This window comes from Nilaparvata lugens, chromosome 1 (assembly GCF_014356525.2).
Source record: "Nilaparvata lugens isolate BPH chromosome 1, ASM1435652v1, whole genome shotgun sequence".
NCBI classification, from domain to species: Eukaryota; Metazoa; Arthropoda; class Insecta; order Hemiptera; family Delphacidae; genus Nilaparvata; species Nilaparvata lugens.
Window position 1 is genome coordinate 70,005,387 of NC_052504.1, and position 21,298 is coordinate 70,026,684.

The 21,298-nt window shown below is 34.1% G+C and overlaps 1 protein-coding gene across 4 annotated transcripts in view; it reads left to right on the forward strand.

Moving 5' to 3' along the window:
- LOC111052812 overlaps nucleotides 1-16,736 on the forward strand; it is a 30,700-nt gene extending 13,964 nt beyond the window's left edge. For all 4 annotated transcript variants that reach the window (XM_039441632.1, XM_039441625.1, XM_039441615.1 and 1 more), the window contains exon 3: nucleotides 16,430-16,736. In XM_039441632.1, the coding sequence (XP_039297566.1) occupies nucleotides 16,430-16,721 (292 nt within the window). In that variant the 3' untranslated portion in view covers nucleotides 16,722-16,736. The remainder of the gene's footprint in view (nucleotides 1-16,429) is intronic.
- The last annotated feature ends 4,562 nt before the right edge of the window (nucleotides 16,737-21,298 follow it).

Sequence of the window (21,298 nt, forward strand, 5' to 3'; positions counted from 1 at the left end):
AACATAATCTCATGAACTCATGTCATTGTGTGAAATATCAATGTGAGGGCAATGTAGTTGGTGATGATGGTTGAAGCTGAAAATTAGGTGTTTTTCACAATGCAAGGAGCATTGTTGTCAGGTGTACCTGGAAATCTATATGAGATAGAGCGCTCTACCTGATTTCAGATTGTAGAGCACAAAAATACGCCCAGAGGGATTTTGAATTATACATCTAAATGGTAAAAATCGGAAGATATTGTTGATCAAAAACTAAAATTCATCAAAATGGATTTTTTTCTTCAAATTTCACTCATTTTTGAAAAATCATAACTCAGTATTCATTAGAGATAGAGAGTTCCGAATATTCTCATTTTATTCATAATTTTATAATCTAAATAAAAGGCAAGAGCAAATTTTCCTGTCCAATTACGAGATTTGACAGAAATAGCTGAAAACTGGAAAATGAGCCGAAAATTCATGGTTTTTGGGCCACTCTGTATCTAGCACAAGGAAATTTTGCATGAAGAAATTGATTCTGGACTTCTCTTGTATAAGAAGAATGTATGTAGTGACTGGACTAATAATCAATAACAATAATAATATACGTGGTCTTTTGTTGTCACGACTCTAAAAAGTTTTATTCTAGAATTTGATGATTTAGCCATTTATATATTTTCCAACATCCTGTTTTGCCGTGCTCTATTTTTCAAAACAATTTCATGTCCGAAGTTGTTTTTCTCAACTTATTCACATTCGCCTGCGCTATTTTGAAATGTGTTTGGTTTTGCCGGCACACGTCATGACTAGCTAAGTGCGCGCTGTTATGAAACGTTTGTGCATGCGTGTAGCGTGAGTTTACAAGTTATTTGAAATGTAAGTCGCGTGCCTTCGCGGGCCGAAATCATGGAAGGGGGAACCCGGGACGCGGCTCCGATCTTGACCGAACGACTTTGACACACATCCGTGTAGCAGTTCTGTTCTGTAGCAAGTATAGTGTTGTTCAGTTATTGGTTTGTGTCAGGTGTTGTTCTTGTGGACTGTGGACACTGACCGGATATCATAGTTCCTGGTAAAGATTACATTTTCGTTCTGCCTCATTCGATGGTTGGTTACTTTTGTGTCATTTGATGGTTTGTTCCTCATTCAGGCTATTTTTGTTTTGTTAGCTTCTTTAGTTAGTGACTTTTAATCTATATAGTTCCCAAATTGAAGAATCTTCACTAAATTAAAGTCTTCCTTATTATTGTTTTATTACTAACTTATCTTTTAGTATTGAAAGACCTTGTTTTCCGTTTTCTCTAAGAACTAATTCTCGTTTTTTGCTGTTTATACTGAATTTATTTGCGTTGCACATCTTATCATTGTTAAAAAATGGTCTTATTTGTGAAGTTTTCAATAAAATTCTGCTAGCTGTACACTACTTTACATAGTGGTTGTGTTTAAACTACTGTATATGAAAACCTACTGAAAAACGTTAGCGAGAGATAGAGCGAATGCTGTAGAATATTATCTATTCTCTATTATTAATTTTTCATAAATTGTTGATTGCTCTCAGTAATAAATATGACGAGACTATTATTGTATATTTGTTGGTATTTAAGATGTAATATAAATTTACATTTCCAATAAAAGTTCTTACTTTCTAGTAATCATTGTATATTTTGAAAATTTATTTCTTCAAGTACTATTTTCTGTCAAAGAAACTATTTAATAAATTCAATAAATTCTAAATTTGCGAGTGTTGGAGCACTGTGAATGACAGGAACGCTGTAAACAAAACAAGAGCACGTGTTGACTACTGCACCTGCACCTGCACTGCACTCCGCGCTCATTATGAGAAAACTAATCTGACTTGACGGCTCCCCGGTTCTACCAGTTCTTCATAATGTTGCTTCTGCTGTAGGCTCTGTAGCCTCGATGTAATAAGTTACTGAGGACACCGTGTAAACGTGTATAGGGATTTGACCCAATTAGCAAGAGGCCAACCTCCTTTTCATCAACTGCTTCTATTAGGATTCATCTCCAAACTTGCCAAATCAATAACTCCAACTAGGAGTTGGACAATTGGTTCGATTGGAACTTAGCTTCAACAATAATTATCCCTGATATAATCTATTGATTGTTTTATATTTCAATCAATATATTGATTGTTTTATTAAGAATCGAATTCATTTTCTCACAGTATAAACAAATTTAGATCGACATATTTGTTCCAGAAAAACTATTAAACGAGTTGTAGGTTTTTTATAAAATTAAAATGTTTGTTATGAATATTTTTGAATTATTAAATTTACTATGTCCACTCTTGTCGGTTACGACTAGCCAATTATTCACGCTTTACATTCTTCTACTCATGGCTAGTTCTAGTGTAGTATTATCTCTTTGTTCCTTTGTTACTACACATTCCTTTTGTGTTGAAAGTGGTCGTGAATCTTGCATTATTGATTTCTCTATTATCCAACTAAAATGCAAAATGCCAAAGTCTACTTCAACTATTATCTTTATTCCAAATACTGAATTTACATTATTCTAGAAAGAGCATTATGTAATGCATCTGAGATATATTTTTAGAGTTTTAAAAGCAGTTTAACTTGGGTCTAGTTGTTGTGAATAGTCAACATTGAAAATCGATAGTTAACTTTGATTAGTAGAAGGTAGAGCTTGAATATTAGTAAGTGTTAGAATGGCATCATATAAATGGGTCGCCGCCAACCTGTCTCTCCAACAACTAGTCTCCTCGCTATTTTGATTACAGGCGTCAGTAAATCCCCTGGCAAAATATACCATTGCCGTCAACTTGTCTCCCCGACAGTAAATCCCCTACTAGAACGAAGGAGCCTTGTTGTCGGCGACAACTAAGCTCCTCACACGCACACAACATCTAGTCTCCCCGACAGTAAATCCCCTGCTGTATAGGCCTATGAGGGGTCTGATCTTACCCGACAACTAGTCTCCCCGACAGCTAATACCCTATTGAACATTGAAACCAGCTTGAAGCGGGCGGGGAAGTAGTACAATCACAGATACTGTTGTACACATTCTATGAATTCGATAATTAGAAGAAAAGCTTGTTGGAGTTGTCACTTCTATCACTGCACACATTAAATTAAAAAATAAACTATTTCTCTTTCCGGATTCAACTGACTTGGAAATCTTCCTTATTGAATTGGCAAGCAGTTTCAGAATGAGTTTGTATGTCTTGCAAGTGATTCCTGAATGTATGCATAGAATATAATATAAAATCATCAAGCAAAACTCTGATCTACTGTTTAGTCTTCAACTTATTGCATTCAAAACTTCAGATTGAAACTTCATACTCTTATATTCTTGTTTTTCCAAGTACCATAATGTGAATTGTAGGAATAATTCTACATTGATTTGTCACTGTTCTCTTTTGAATAACTGATTTGTCACTGTTCTCTTTCGAATAACTATTCATTACTTTGTAACTATATTCTTTTGATTAATTATGATTGATCAAAGATGATCTTGATTTTCTTCTAATCTGAAATTTTAAGGGTTGTGTGGCAGCGAGTCCTAAGGCCCGCCGCAAAGTATACCCACGCTAATCCACAAAAAGCAACGCACGGCGTGGGATGTTTTGTAAACCATTGCTATAGAATTATTCGTAATCAATCAGCTGACATGTGGAATCATATGATTATGGGCATACAAGGGAAATCCACTAAGTCCATAAAAGTAAATTTTTCAGGAAATCAATTTCTAATTTTTCACATCAACAATAATTTCCTTATAGTGATTTTTCACAAAATAGTTTCGTGCGAGGAGCTTGGTTGTCGGGTTCGGTGACAACAAACAAGCTCCTTACACGCTAGCGTCAACTAGTCTCCCCGACAGTAAATCCCTACTGGTTCAGAGGGGACTAGTTGTCGAGACCGTAGACGACAACTAAGCTCCTCGGTCGCTGACGACAACTAGTCTCCCCGTCAGTATAGCTCCTCTCTCAGGAGCTCAGTTGACGCCGTCAGTAAATCCCTCGAATGTGGTTTTAAAAGGAGCTTTACTGTCGGGGAGACTAGTTGGCGCGTTCCCATATAAATAATAGCAGATATCGTGATGTAAAATTGTAGGTACCTATTTATGGTGAATTGAGACAGATTAAGTCAAAACAGATCAACAATTTTTACTAACTTTGTGTCAAATTTTTACATGTAATCTTTTAATTTTTTTTCCATTTTCCATTGTGAAGTCGACGTGTTAATTATAGCTGATATTTACGTAATAATAAGGATACAAAATATTAACATGTAAATGCTCACCTGCCAATCATTGTGATCCATCTTCAATATCCTGAAGCTCTTGAGTAGTTTTTTATTATTTTTTTCATTTTTTGGCAACTTATCTTCTCACATTTATTAATTCATTGTACCAGTATTCAAATATTGTACATCTTTATCTGTATTTTCCATGCTCATCATTTTCTAATCATCTCATCATTAATGGATCTCTTGTACTACGAATCCTTGTAAGGTTAAGCTATCAATTGTTAGATGAGCTTGCAAAAATATTTGTTTTCTTATGATGCCCACATACATCCCTGACTTTGTTGATGGAATCCAAATCACTATTCCAGACTAATTTATAATATTCATGGATTGTAATTATTTTTTGGATCAATAGCTTTTGTGGAAATTACATTTTGTAATCCTATTCCTCTGCCGTCCTTGTTTTATTTCCAAATTATTTGTAATGGGAACAATATTGTACATTTTCTCAATAATCATTCGTACTGCAGACTTCATTAAAACATTTCAATACTTTTCAATGAAGCTCCCAGTTTTACAATTAGAAAATATTGTATACTAGCAGCTTACCCGTGCTATGCACCGTGGAAAATTTTGTGTTGTAAAATTCAATCTTCTCATTCTAGAAAACATCAAAAAATAGAAAAATTATCCATTATTTTGTTAAAATTACGTGGATAATCTAATCTTCATCAAGACTCAAAATTTTCCAGGAACAAAAATTGTTTAACAAAAAGTTTGATTGTTCTTGAACCACCAACCTTTCGTTCATGAGTCATGCGTGCTACCAATTACGTACGGAATCACTTGGAAAAATCTCTCTTTGGTTAGGATTTTATTGATTTATAAACTTTGAATAACAAATTAGATAAATTTGTTCTAATTATTTACTTGAAATTCATAAGAATGAAAATCGGCCTATAATCATCCTTTTCATTGGCAAGTTATTCAGTTCATTCGTGATAATGAGTCAATCGTGTATTTCCTATCCCGTACGTTTTAGGACAATTCCTCTCTCTATTTATAAGATGTTGATTGTAGAATTAGGATTTGCCACGAGGTAGAAAAAAACGATAAACTTCAATGTCCTTAGTCGGCCTACCTTCTTTCTCAGCATTCAACGCAATGATATCGCGCCATGTTATTAGACTATTGTCATTACTGTCTTTGAGATATCATGCTGCCAATTACTTCAACGTTTTTAATAGTTTGATTACATGTTTATCAAATTGAATTTGAACAGCTAGTTGAATGACGGGGATCCTTAAATTGAATAAACCATGTGACCGCACGGTAAATTGCTTGATGGATATTATTGTTGAGAACTCTCAGAGCTCAATAATAGTACAGTAGGTGACAATTTACAGCAGATCAATAAGAAATAGATTTACGTCCCCCGTCTTTTCATGGCATTACTGGAAGTACCTTACCGTATTTGGAAAGATTAAACATAAACTGGATTGTAGGCTATATACTTTTCAATTTTATAAATAAATAATCATTTATAATAAATTAACAGTTTTTCAGTGATATAAACTGTATTGAATTGTCTTTTTTCTTTAGGGCTACTCATAATATAAATAGAATATAAATCTCAGTACCCTTTTAAATTATTTTATCACAACATGTTTCGGACATTAATGTCAAGTCAATTTGAAAAAAATACTTGAAGATGGTTTATCGCTGAGTAGTTAAAAATATTATTTTGGACTTGATTACGAATATTAAATAACATTATTGTTCCTTTCCATCGTTTAATGGAACGCTTTTCTCAATGGTTCGAAGTTTTAAAAGTGGATAATAATAATATTAAAACGAGTACCGCTTGGCCTTGGAAATTCATACTACTGTATTAAGATGGTTGATAGTTGTTTTAAATGTACAGGAGTTATTCATTATGTTCATTGATCAAGATTGATTTCAATAAAAGTAATGAAAATATTATCAGCACAGTTTAAAATCTGTCGTTAATCGCCTAAGGTTGGCCACTAAAGACAGGACATGCATGATGAACATGTGTGTGTGTGTGCATGATAAACATGTGTGTGCACACATGTTCATCTTGTATGTCCTGTCGTTAGTAGCCAGCCTAACAGGCGGCATTAGCTTCTATAGATGTCGTTTTGACAGGAAATTAAGTCACAGTACATTTGCTTCTCATACATTTGAGAGAATTTAACTATCGAATCTAGAATTTTTTGAAGATAAGCAATTACAGCGACGGACTAATTTAGATGTTGTTGTCCCCCGTCTATAATCTATCCATCCGTTCATCCTGGAAACACGAATACCAAGAGCGCATTTTAACAGCTACTTATGCTCCTTATCCAAGAGGAATTACGACGACGAAAGGCAACCGGTTTCTAACGCTAGAATCGTTTTAAGATTACGTGTACATGCTGGTGAAATTCGGTTTCACTTTCAAAAACCAGGCGATTTGCTGGGTTCCACTGGAACGACAGTTTTTGCGCTCAGTTGTGCGTACCTACTCTACTAGTCCGTCTTTTGCTCACTCTTTTAATTCTCCATAAGTTTATCAGAGCTATTCCCTAATAATGTGTTTTAAATTGAAGTTGAAGTTATAAGTGATCCGGGTCATATTTACAAAAATTGTCACAAGCAGTGATTCGGCTTTCTTTGACGAGTAGTTTTGTGTTGTGTAACTGTTCGATTGTTAATTTCGTTTCCGATCCAGAAATACTGTCAACGTTTCTGTGAACATTTTCACTAACCATTGTGTTTATGTAGATTGATCGGAGTATTATGTCGCTTCGATTAAAATTTTTGAAAGTGTTCAATCGTTGACAAAAATGATGGACTGATTGAATTTCCTGTGATCATTCTCACTTCGGAACGTTTTTGCTGTTCTATGTATTGTGATTCCAAGATTGCTAAATCTAGATTGTAAGTTATTATGATTAAATAAATAATTATTATTCAGTGTTTATTTTCTCTACAAAGCTTCCAGCATAAAAGGATTTTCTGTTTGATTCACTATTTTGAATTCATTAAAAACTGGTGTAACAATTTCCAGCTTCAATGCTTGATCAATTATTCCTTCAATTACATTTCTACCGTATCATCTAAACTAATACATTTCAAAAAAAAATAATACGAACTTATGCAATAATAAATAATACAAACAACAAAAACACTACCTAATTCAAAAATGAAAAATACAAAGATTTCAAATACTTATGAAAAAAGTAAAAATAAAACAAATTGGGAATTCAAAATTTATAAAAATTAAAGAATATAATAACAAATAATGAACAAGAATTTTATTAATAGAATAAATAATATTTATAACGGAACGACGTCCCAAACCATATGCACATCCACACTGATACACCAACTATTTATTTGATCAGACCATGCTTACACAAGATTTAATTATCATATAACGCTTTCCGGAATATAGCGCGAGAAAACCAGAAGACATCTTCATTTCATCTTCATTACATCATACTTAAATTCTAAATCTCTCTTCTTCCCAACTCCTTTTCCTAGACCTACTAAATCTTAAACTATATCAATTTATAAAATAAATAATCTTACTTATAACACTTTGTATCTGACTCCTATTAGCGGACAAAGTCCAGTAACATACTGTACTTTTTGTGAGTAGTATCTTGTTCACTTGTAACTTGTCGTGTTATACTTTTGTTAATATTTTGTATGAATTTCGAGTGAATAAATTTGAATTTGAATTTGAATCTAGGCGCCCAGACAAGCTGTTATAAGTTCTTTGCATCCTATTCAATAGTGCATAAAAATTGCATTCAATGAGGCATGCAATTTATAGTCTACACAGCTGCTGATTTTTTACCAAGTTACATTGAGATATTGAATTGCATGCGTTTTATAATCCACTCGACAGCTGATTTACTAATAGTTCTGTGAACAGTGGACCTCACGCAGTATTCTCATCCACAAGTACCTGATTGAAACTATAGACCTTATGGAAATACAGCAATAGACTGGCTTCTCCACACATCTGTGTAATCACTTGTCAGCTGATTTATGATGAATAGTCTGATTTTCACTCTAATATTGGCGTATGAAGGAGGCACCTTTTTCCTTTTATATTATCCTTGAAATGCAAAATTTCCAAAAACCTTGTATATACGTCGACGCGCAATTAAAAAAGGAACATACCTGTCAAATTTCATGAAAATCTATTACCGCGTTTCGCCGTAAATGCGCAACTTATAAACTTATAAACATTAAGAGAAATGCCAAACCGTCGACTTGAATCTTAGACCTCACTTCGCTCGGTCAATTAATGAATTTGTTTTAATATTAGTTGCTTTAGATCTTCTAGAGTTGACATTTAGATAGATTTTGATACCAGTACGGTGCATTTTCTAAATTATTAGTTTTATAAATTGAGATGTGAACTATTTTGTTCGTTTCTTGAAACTTACTCAATGTGATATTTTTTGTCTTTGCACACAGTTTGTTAATCAGTTTTGGAGATGAGCTGAGAAGAATGAATAGTCAAGAGTCAAGAAGCGTTACACAAGAGGTGAAATACTTATCAGCTATTTTATGAGCTGCTTAATTCTCAAACAAAGCATAAGTAATAGGCTACTGAAGATGAGAAATGAGATGACAAAACGTTTTTTTAGAGATTCGTCGAAATATTCTCATTTCTTCCGGAATGGTCTTGTTTTGAAATGTGTATAGTACTCTAACCAGCTTCTCACAATCAATGAGTCATTCAATAAAGAATTTTATCATAACTTGATAACTTCATAAGTGTACAGGTGATGGCCATCATCTTGTAAGCTCTTCATCTTTATACAGTCATTCGTCCAAGGAATAAATTCTATTATACTGTATCGTTATATTATTTCCAATTCAAATTAATACAAATTTTTCCGTGGTCAGTATAATAAACAGTTGTAGATCACATCACTGATTCATCAACGTTTTTTATGTTCAATCATATTTTCACCGTTGTACCCCAAAGTATTTTTTATGATATCCTAAAACTGTCTCTAAATATTACCACTCTTCAACAAACGTTTTATCCTACTCATCAGAGATATCAATCATATTCGTCTGCATTGATTCGCGTTGTAGATGTTGTACGTAGATTATTTTTGTCATCTATTTGTTATCAGAACAGTTTTATTGGCTAAGTTGGCAAGCGGTCAAGTTTGACTAGTGGCGGCGTAACAAGTCAATCGGCTACCGTGCCGCCGCCGTATATCGTGAACGGTGTCACGCCACCACATTCGGCAATGGTCGAATCAATTGTTACTTAGTTTCTGCTTCTCTTATTGAATGTGTAGCGCGCGACCAAAGGCCTCATTCTCGGCTGTGCATTCTGCGAGTCGTCTATTGCCAATTTCTGCCTGTATAAATGCCAATTTCCGCTGCCTTCTTAGTTGCTGCTGTGCTTTGTACTTGCACAACAAACCTCACGCGATACTTCTTCTGTGTGACGTAACCACTCGAGGCTAGATCAGATGTGATTGAGGTGCTTTCATTTTCATCCCTTATTTGTGAGGACACTTGTTGCAGTCTCAAGAGTATTATTTGTAACTATTCTATTGAAGCAAGTACTTATGGCATAAAGTCTTCTATTGAAGCAAGTAGGCCTACTTATGGCATAAAGCAATTCATCATCATCGAGTAAGTGTTTCAAAACCAACAATCATCGACTGCCCATTTTTCTAGTGCAGATAATACTGAAAACATAGGCTCTGAAATCTGAAAGGAAGTGTAATAGAATAGATAGTGCATGTGTTAAGAGGAGTGCAGAATAATTCACAGGTCATCATTATTTATGATAGTATTTTATTGTCTTTGACAAACACTTATAATGAAAAAACAAGTTTTCCATTCCACTCATGTATGCGGAGATATTTTTTTCTATGGCTTCTAGTTGTAAACTTACTGAATTTGAGGAACTCGTCATTTCAAAATAAGTATCAATTGCAACTATATTCGTATGGTAATAGTCGTTTCTTGTTCACTGATGTTTTTTTCTCTATTCGAGGCTATAGAGTGAGAATGAACGAATTTCTATTGCAGCTTTGGAAATTGTCAAGTACCTGTCTGTATTGCTTTGATGAATTCTTGTTTGAGTTATATAAAACAATAAACTCTTACTTATAGAGAAATGACCAAATGACAATTCCAAGACACTCTATTCAAACAAAAGTAAATTAAATTTTAACTGCTCTGGATTATTGAATCGGTGTGTTGTATCCCTAGTAAACAATACATTCTTCCTTGTACAAACATGTCTGATTTGGCAATTTCAATTCTTTTTATCAGAAATTGACATCTCAATCTAATATAGGCTTAGATTGTGTAAAAGGCGGAATACATTTTGTAATGTGCTGCAGCTTTAGAAAACAGTAACTTTCTTCTTGTAGAAGAAGGCTACTTTCACACGATAGGAGACGTGCAACTTGAACACTGAACAGTGTTCACGTTTTTTTGTCGAAGTACATTGAGTCAAATCGTGTCTTTCACATGGTGACTCCTATCCAGGAACCTCGTTTTGTCACGTCTTTTCCCCTCGAGGCAAGCAGAGGCAAGATCTAACAACTACGCCGCCGTTTGCTCAAAGTATGACTCATCACTTTTTTCTCAAAGTCCAACTTCCTTGAAAATATAGATAGAAGATTTCTGATTTCGGATTTGGATTCAGCGACCCCAAATTCTTTAAAGCGTAAGTCCCGTTTTCGAAAATATCCGAAAACAAGGAAGTTATGGCTGTTTTTAATAAAGCTTTCTATTATCATATAATTATACGGTAAAAACGAACAGGTACTGTAGGCTACTATACAGTACGTAAGTACTGTAGCTATTATAATACAACTTACACTGTATTCGTGTAGGAAATTTGGTAGGTTATTTATCTTGATTTCTGAAAATACCCCAAAATATGGGAGTAAGATAACTTTGAAAAACCAAAGTTTTCCTGCCGATTGAAGAAACATTAAAAATTAGTCTAAGACATATTATGTCTTAGAATAAAAACTTGTAACAAATATCAGATCACTATTCAAGCTATCAAGCTTTTCATAAATTTATTTGTCTCCTCATAGCAGAAGGTTTGCGCCCAACGTTTTCACTTGAACATTTCTATGATTAAATTGTGATAGAGAACATTATCGTATTGATCTTCTAAATCCAGTTACATGTACATCGATTTTCGTAAAATTGATTTTTTTACCGTTCCTATGAATTCTAAGAATTCTATGAATTGTTTATACAGGTTCATCACAGGCCAGGCTGGTCTGAGCTATTCATGACTTTTTTTCAGTATGCATTATCAACTCAGCAGTTCTAATACACAGACATCACTACTTGGAATGCCATGACATTTTCTATTCTTTCAATTCCTATTATTACTATAGATAGATTCAGATCAGCACAATGTTTATACTGTATGTTCATAATAGATTTTTCTGATTGTAAAAAGAAATAGTCAATAATTGCTGGGAATTAAAAGTGATATTCAACGATTTGAACCTGATAAATTGGATTGTTGAATGACAATTGAAATTCAGTGAATTTTACTGTACAACATTCCTTTTCCTCCTATTTTATTGGGTGATGAGTGGAGATGATTTATGATTTCATATTTGGATTCATCTTTTCATAGTTCAATATTTTCTTGGAAAACTAGAACTTTTAAAAATTAAAAATGTTTATGTGTAAACTTCTCAGGTGTTCAAAAACTTCTTAAAACCTTTGCCTGTCCCTTTGTGAGGCAGGAGTATTATTATCTTAGTACGTACTATATAATCTTTTTTTTTTAAGATTACGTCCTAAAGACTCCAGTCATGGAGTATAAGACAAGTCATGTTATTACATAATAATTCTAACACTAAGTAGTTCAACCTAGTTTAGGTTTGAAAGGAATTCTTGTACACTATAAAAAGCTCTATCAACTAAATATTTTTTCATTTGTTTTTTGAAAATCTTCAAATCATCATTACTTTTCAAGATTTGAGGTAGCTTGTTATAAAATTTCCTACCAATATAATCTGGTTTTTGTTCAAATAACCTACTATTGTGACCCATTATATGATAATCTGCTCTGTTTCGCGTATTATACTCATGAACATCTGAATTCTGGATCACACCACTCGTTTTCACATGCATTACAACTTCATATACATACAAAGATGGCACAGTTAATAGACCAAGCTTTTTAAATAAAGGCCTACAAGAGTCTAACCTATTCACTTTCTCTATACATCTGAGTGCCTTCTTTTGAATCTTAAACACTCTGTCCATATTTTGTTGAGATGAATTACCCCATACTAAAATAGCATACCTAATATGAGATAGTATAAGTCCATGGTAAGCAGTTAACAGTAGTTTTTTATCATTCAGCCTAGCAAGCTGCCGCAGGACAAATACCCCAGATGATATCTTATTACATATCCTCTCAATGTAAGGATGCCATGTTAATTTCCTGTCCAATAAAATTCCCAAGAATGCTACTTTCTCTTCTTGGTCTAATTCATTTTCCTCTACAAACACATTTATTTCTCTATCCTCTACTGAATTATATTTACTTTTGAATTGTAGGAATTGACATTTCTTACTATTTATTGTTAATTGCCTTTGCTTCAAGAATTGGACAATTGACTGTACTCCAGTAAAAGCATTTATTTCTAGACTATCTAATAAATAATTGTTAAAGATAAGCGATGTGTCATCAGCAAACAACAGAGCTCTGTGATTTTTAACTCTTTTGGTAATTGGTTCACATACAACAGAAACAGTAAGGGACCCAGAATTGAGCCTTGAGGTACTCCAGCCTGGACCTCCAGTTTTTGAGATTTAATTTTTACTATTTCATTCCCATCCACCTTGGTAAGCTCAACACACTGGTTTCTACCTATGAGATATGATTCAAACCATTTTAGTTCTATACCATTCACACCTACAGTTTTTAGTATTTCCAATAATATTCTATGGTTCACACAATCAAAAGCTTTGGATAAATCAAGAAATATTGCGGCTGCCTTCTCACCTGAATCTATTATATCTATTAGTCTTTCAACAAGGGATACTATTGCAGTCTTAGTAGATTTCCCTTTCTGGAACCCATGCTGTTCATCACATATGAAATTAATTTCTTCCAGGTGCATCAATAACCTATTTAAAACTACTCTTTCAAAAATTTTACTTATTACATTTAGAATACTAATGGGTCTATAATTTTCAACTCTTTCAGAATCACCGCTCTTGAAAATTGGCAAAATTTTTCCTTGTTTCAGATCATCAGGGAAAATACCCTGCTCTAGTGAAGTATTAAGGAGATGCAATAAAGGGTCCAGTAATTCATTTTCACATTCTTTTAAAATTTTGCTTGAGACCCCATCCAATCCTACTGTTTTTTTGTTATTCAAATTTTTTATTATTCTTGACAACTCATCTCTTGATAATGGATGAAATTTAAATACCTTTTCAATTGGCTCAGCATTTAATGTAGTTGTATTATAAGTATTAGTGTTCAGTGACTTTTGGAGATTATATGCAACCTGTTGATAATATTATTGAAAAAGTTACAAATGTCTATACTATCATCCATATAATTTCCATGTTCATCGATTATCCTAGGGACATTAGTAACTGTATCTTTTTGAGCTGCTCTCCTATTTCTATTAATTACCTCCCAAACAGCAGAGTTAAAATTGGTACTAGTTGTTAATATTTCAGCTGTTTTCTTACACTTAGCTTTCCTCACTTCTTTTGCATAGTTTTTCTTTAGACATTTGTATTTGACCTCACTCGGAACATCCCTCACTAATTTAAATTCCTCATAAGCTTCCCTAACAATATTTCTTTGAGTAAGAATATCTTCAGTTATCCATTCATCTACTTTGTTAATTTACTTTTTACTTTGACTTTTTTTATCGGACAGCATACACTAATGTGAAATCTTAGAGTATCAATGAATTGCTTATATTGTAATTTAGGTTACAACTGTTATAAACACTACTCCAATTTTCTTGAAGCAGTTCCTGCTTCAAACAATTTATATTTCCTAGCTCATATTGCTGAATTTCTTTCACAAAAGTTTTTTTTCTGCTTGGATTCTGGCCCTGCAACTTAACATCTAAAATTTGATAGTTATGATCTGATAGATCTGAGCTACCTAACCTGACATTACAACCTTCTATATTGTGAGGATATTATCAATAATTGTCTGTGAAGTTCGAGTTACTCTTGTATATTCGTGGACCTTAATTTCTAAATTATTCATATTAATAATATCTCTAATATCCTCTGTCATTTTATCCTGCCTGGCAAAATCGGTATTGAAATCTCCTACTACTATAACATTTGTGAAACGAGCGGTTGTAATTTCCAAAAGTGTATGGAGCAGCTCACAAAATTTTTGCCAGTCTCCATTTGGTGACCTATAGATACCTAACACTGCTACCTCAAATCGATCATCAATTTTTAACCTTAGTCCCGTCACCTCTAAATCCATCTCAACAGAAAATCTCTTAACAAAATCCAGTTCATAAGTTTGGGTATGTTTAGCATTGCTAGTGAATATACATACACCACCACTTCTATGAGCTATTCTACAAAATTCTGATCTCAGTGAATAGCCTGGAATCCTAACTTGATTTATTTCCTTTATTTTTAAGCCATGCTCTGTGAAAATAACAATGTCAGGATCCTCCTGTTTAAGAAATACTTCTAATCTGTCAATTTTGTTGCGAAGATACTGAATATTTTGATGATAAATACTAAAAACTTACCATCTTGTGCTACTCTATCTCTAGCATTTGTAGCTATTTCCCTTTCCCTGTTTTGAGCCAATTTACTAAAAAATCGTTATTTGTTTTTTTGACTGTTTTTAACCAGAGGATTGCAAACGGCTTTCAATCAGCTCTGCCAATCTATTACAAAAGATTACTTTGCCAGATCGATTTAGATGCAACCCATGATTAGTGAAGTTATGTCTTTTCAGCCTTTCATTTAGAAAACAAATCCCCAGTTGTTTAGAATTCTTATTTTTTAGGCTGTTGATTGTATTATGGATTGATTTGTTTGTCGAATTGATTGCTTCATTTAATTCTGGCCTATCAAACCTATTAGGAATAGTACTTATTATTAAGTTTGTTTTTTTGCTGAGTGGCACAATTTCCTTGATTTTTTCTGTTACTTGAGGAAGATGATTCAAGTTAGGTTCATTTATATTATTTGAGCCACCCAGTACAATTAGATAGTCATTTTCATCAAAGTCTTTAGTTTGTTCCCTAGCTGACTCTACAACTGCATTAATTGATGCACTTGGCTTGAAAAAACATTGGACATCAAATTTATTTTTTAATCTTTTATCAAGGAGATCACTGCAATCACGTCCATGACTGGACGTCAGTAGCAGAACTCTCCCTTTCCTATCTTTATTTCCCTCAGCTATATTTTGGTTGCTGTCTTCAAAACCTCACTGTACGTTTTATTTCGACCATTTTCAGAGCATTTCCCATCATTTAGGTTAGATTCTATTTTTTTGCATTTGGACGGAGGTTCTATCATACATTTAGTATTATCAAATTTAGATTTTAGTTTCTTTATTTCCTCCGACATTAGACTACATTGATTTTTTAGATTTAGTATTTCTTTTTTATGGTCTTCATCTTGTAATTTTATAATCAGTTCCAAAGATTTAATTTCTTCTACCATCCCTAACCTTTCTTCCTCAGACGTTTTTAGAGTTACTTCTAATTGGTTTTTAAATTAGTGTGGCTACTTTGTAGTTGAGCAACTTTTTCGGCTAAAGTAGTTTGAAGAACTGGGGTTTTTGGTTTTGGCGTTTTTGAATTTTGGTTTTGGGAACGCGTGAGTACTCCCGCTATGTTTACATTTCTATTATTAACCTTTGGTGTTCTACTTGAGCTCATTTTCCTATCTAAGAAATTATATTACTTGCAATAATAATAATTGATTTGTAAAAGGCGGAATACATTTTGTAATGTGTTGCAGCTTTAGAAAACAGTAACTTTCTTCTTGTAGAAGAAATGTTAGACTTGGCAACCCGAGTGTTTTTATTCGAAATATGAATCTGTTTGGACTGCTGTGAATGATGATGATGATGACTGTTTTGACTAACTCATGTTCTTTTGGCAACATAGAATTGTTTTTGTGTTCTGATGTAGCAAATTGTTGTGTGTGTGTTGCAGCCTTAGAGCAATGTTGGACGTGATGTCGACGCGGGTGCAGGAGATGTGGGGTGGAGGGGTGGGCGGAGGAGCAGGGGGGCTGCGGTCAGCAGTGCAGGTGCAGCGCAACCGCAGACGCGAGCAGCAGGCTAGGACCAAGGAGCTGACCAAGCAGTCGCTTGACCGGCAACTGTTCAACATCAAGGAGGCAGAGTGGCCGTCGCTGGTCGACAAAGGCCGCCCCTTCACTGGTCTCAGCTGCTCCTCTTGCACGCCCAGTAGTCGGGTGAGCTGTCAATTGAATAAAAGCTAGCAATTGCTAGTTCCAAGTGATTTTCAAGCAAATGCTAGGATTCGAGTCTGCTGTATAGCTAGTACCAATGACTAGTTGCTACTCACTAGATTCTAGGTTCCATTCAATCGACCCATTTGTTTGTAAGATTAGGGCCCGTTTGCACAAAAGCCGGTTTAATTTTAACAGTGATTAATTTCACAAGAACCAATCAGAGAAGGCCTTTTTGATAAGACGGCTTCTCTGATTGGTTCTCTTGGAATTAATCACGATTAAAAATTGAACCGGATTTTGTGCAACCGGCACTCAGGAAATCTTTTTTGTATAGCTAGAACCAATGACTAGTTGCTACTCACTAGATTCTAGGTTCTATTCAACCAACCCATTGTTCTTAAGATTCAGGAAAATCCACTCTAATCGTACATTAATTTGATAGGCTAAAGCCCAGCTTTCCATTCAATTTCGTCTCTGCTTCATATGAAAAGAATACCATTGGTTTTTATGGGAATGTTCAGACGTTCTCTTTCTGCCAATGTGTTAGCAGTTTTATAATAACCAGAGGGACAGTTTTTTTTTACCTAGCAGAGAGGAAATTCATTTGAAACCAGTGATTGAATGGAAACTAGTGGATCAAGTGGGAAGCTTAATGGCTTTGTATAATCGTAAAGGTGCTTACAGCTTTGAGCGCAACGAGCACGCGCATTTCACTTTTCATCAGCCGAAGCTGAGCTTATCATGTCTGTACCTTAGGCACTGTTTCTATACAAATACATATTAAACAGAGTGAGTCATATGTATGGGAACCCTTCAATAAGTTGGAGACTGTTGTAGATGTAATACTGTAACTTTCAGTATAAGTTATTGGTCGAATATCCTACCTTTCGACGCACAACTGAATTTCAGCCCCTCATACGGGGGTGACTTAGGGGTTTTAACTCGAATATTTTAAATGAAAACACCCATTTGCGGTTCATTATTTTAAAGACCTTTTTAAAACAAGAAATATGACATCAATAAAAATGTTCTATTTTCAATTGAAGTAAATAAATTATTGAGTTTTTATTGGTAGGAAAGGTTGGCAAAACGGTTTCTAATTGCACAGATCGAATGAGAACCATGCTATTGATTCTCTTAGGCGGGGTTAGACACAACGAACGAATGCTTGTTCTGAACAAAGATCAATAAAATTCTAAATAATGCCCGTTTGAAAGCTCTAAAGCCATGATAATTAACATTGGACTCATATACTTTTTGGGACATAATTCATTATGCTTCTCATGTCGGGTTGTTTTTATGTGTTTTATGCTCCAAAATTCGTGCTCTAACTCTATGGCTCATTTGGTCTAACCCAGCCTTAGATGTCCCCTCTTGAGGTAATATCTTCTAAATTGTAATAATAAGCTTCAAAATCGTCAATTTTTGATGGTTCGGAAGCCTCCTTGGTCCATTTTAATATATCATCAACTGTCAAAGATTCAGTTTCAGTAGAATCTTATGATGAAGCTCCATTTCTTAAAAGAAAATAGCATTGATAGAAGAGCTTCCACAATAATCAAATTTTGATCAATCCGGTGAATTAGCAACGTATGAATAATTTTTAAGTACGGTCGTAATACTTGTTCTAAAAGTGTTCTTGAATTTCCATACGGAACAGTCTATGTTGTGTATGGGTAAGTGGTTGGGTGAAATAAAACCACCGTCTACGTTCTATTTCTAAAACGTAATGCTGAATAAATTTAGCCAATGACGATAGCTCAACTGCTCATACACATAAATTATATCCTAAACTCTCGAGATATTTTATGAATAATTCCCTTCAGTTCTTGTTTCATCTCCATGAAAAATATTATTTATATTCTTCCGCTTTTTCTAAGTTAATCGTTAATACTTTTCAATATTTCAAGAAGGTTCTAAATTCCAATGATTACGTGAATAAAAATTTGCTCTCTGGTGATATTGATTATCAGCGACTTTGCTGTGGAGGAGTTATTACATAATTCCCTTGAGCTTCCATCTGTATTATATCTTGTTTTTGCAAAATTATTTTACAATAATTGAAGATTATGAACTTCATTTGATTCTCCGGTAATCTCAAATATTCTCAACTGTGTTCTTACTACAGTGTTAACAGTGGCGTATCCAGGGGGGGATATGGGGATGTATCTCCCCCGAAATGGAACCTGATTTTTTTTTTTGTGGCTGGCTCAGCCACAAAAATTAGCATTTAATACCATATTTTAGTTATATTGCACTATGTAAGTCGAGAAATATATCAGGGATGAGAGAATAGCACTGCAATAACAATGACAATAATAATGAGCTATTTTCTTATAGACAGTGACAAGTGGTCTACTGCATAGGGACTAGATAGCAGGAGATAGAGAAACTAAAGATAGCACTTCATAGTTAGATCACTTTTTACCATCTATTATAATAAAGAAATTCAATATAGCTTATATTGTTCTAGTTGATTATAGTTAATTCAGTTTCATGCATATCCTTGAACAAAGCACCAGCAGCTTCTTCTAGAGAGTACCCACGAAAATTCCACAGTTATGATGACCGGGCTTAGTTTCTACCGTGGACAGGAGGGACACATCCCTCTAATATTAAAAAAGTCCCCCCCCCCAAAAAAAAACCAATGTAAGTTGGAATACAAAAGTAAAAATCAATAAAATTTGAAAAAATTGTTAATCAAGTTAAAACTAGGTAAACCTATAAAGTTGGTTGAGATAGTGCTTTATTGGAGTCAAAATTTAAGCATTCTAGCTTGTTATCAAAATAATAATGAGTAGGCCTTATACAAAATCGCTATTTCTTTTAAACAATTGAATTACAAATAAAATTCTACTCCATTCCATTCTATTTGTTATTTAATCAAAAACCAATAGGTCTATGACATTTTCAAGGGAAAATCAAAATAATAAGTGGCCTACTGATCACCAAAAAAAAAAACTTGAATGGAATGTTTGTTTTCAAGTGGAAATTGAGTAAAATCGCACCAAATTGAAGTTATATTTTCAAAATTTTTCGGGGGAGGGCCTCCGTACCCCTTTGGTGGGGGGTATTCCATGTCCCCCACACCCCCCGATGTCTCCCTCAAAGTTTAAGTGCTTTCCACTCCAATGTTATGATCCCCCCGAAATTTTTTTTCTGGCTACGCTACTGGGTGTTAATAATTTTTGAGTAATTTAAAATTCTTTGAATATGACTTGACACGTGAGATTAGTTATTCTTTACATTGTTAGACTGTTAAAACAACACACTATTTATGCTAAGAACTCATAACTCTGTGTTTCTAAACTGAATACACTTTTATTCCTTTGTATCGAATGTTCATGTAAGCCAATTATCACACATCTCCCCAACCATGCCTGAATGCACGTGTAAATTCAATTCATTGGCACACATCTTAGTTCACTAAAAATCGACTTTTTATAAAGTATCAATCATTGTCTTTGTCACAATTATCATATTCAGTTTCTTAGTGAAGGATCTCAGTTGAAATAGAAAGAAATGTAATTACAGTAACCTTTTTAGTAATTGTAAACTGAATATTGAATTATTATAGTTATAATTTCTTATATAAAAATTTCTAATTGAATGTTTCTTGTGTTTTAAGTTTCACTTCACTCTCACTTCCTTGTATTGATGAACAACAATGAACTAGAGCAAATAGTTGCAATTCTGCCATGACAATCTCATGTAGTTTCCATTAAATGCTGAAGATCTAGGTTCTGATTCCATGCCTTAAGATGCCTAAATTCCACATCTTCAACCTCAATGTCCAATCCTACCAAGAAGGACTTGTTAAACTAGAGATTGATCTGTGCTTATGCAAACTTATAGGATTTAGAGTTTCCATTTTTATCGATAATTTTATATTTTTGGATGTGATTTGTATAAATTTCACTCCAATTGTAATACTATCCATTATGTCCAAGCCAGATGACAAATGTCAGACTTCGGTAGTCAAAATCTTCAGAAAAAAATTGTACTGCGATCAAGTAAATTTTATTCCATTATCGTCAATCCCCACAAATGTTAGACTTTTGTAGTCAAAATCCTCATGGATAAAATTGTCTCACCGTCCAAACATACACCGTCCTGTATCAAATCCCCCAGTATTTTCAAAAATATTCGAGTATGTAGTATTGAGGCGATTGAGAAAGTACATATTCAATTGCTGAATTTATGGCTCATTGTGAGCAAGTAAGATTGATTAGATAAATTCTGAAACTAAGACTGAAATTGTTTAGAATGATTGACGAATCTACATAACCATTTTAAAGGCGGTCAATAGATGATTTAATAATAATAAAACTCATTGTCCACGCACAAGTATCCGTCGTATGTTAGTATTATTCGCAACGAACAATGTAAATTGGCGTGTTCTACCTTCACTAACGACGTGCGCATTTCAAGTGCCACCAACATTTCGTAGTAAACGAACGTAGTCTGTACAAGGTCGTCTCGTCTAGCTTTGTTTTCGGCGCTTTAAATCTTCAGTTTGTTAGCAATGGCAAGGCAAGCGCGTTGATCAGCTGGTTTCCGTTTTTTCGGAGAGGCTATTACGATGTGCAGAGCAGTGCCAAGAA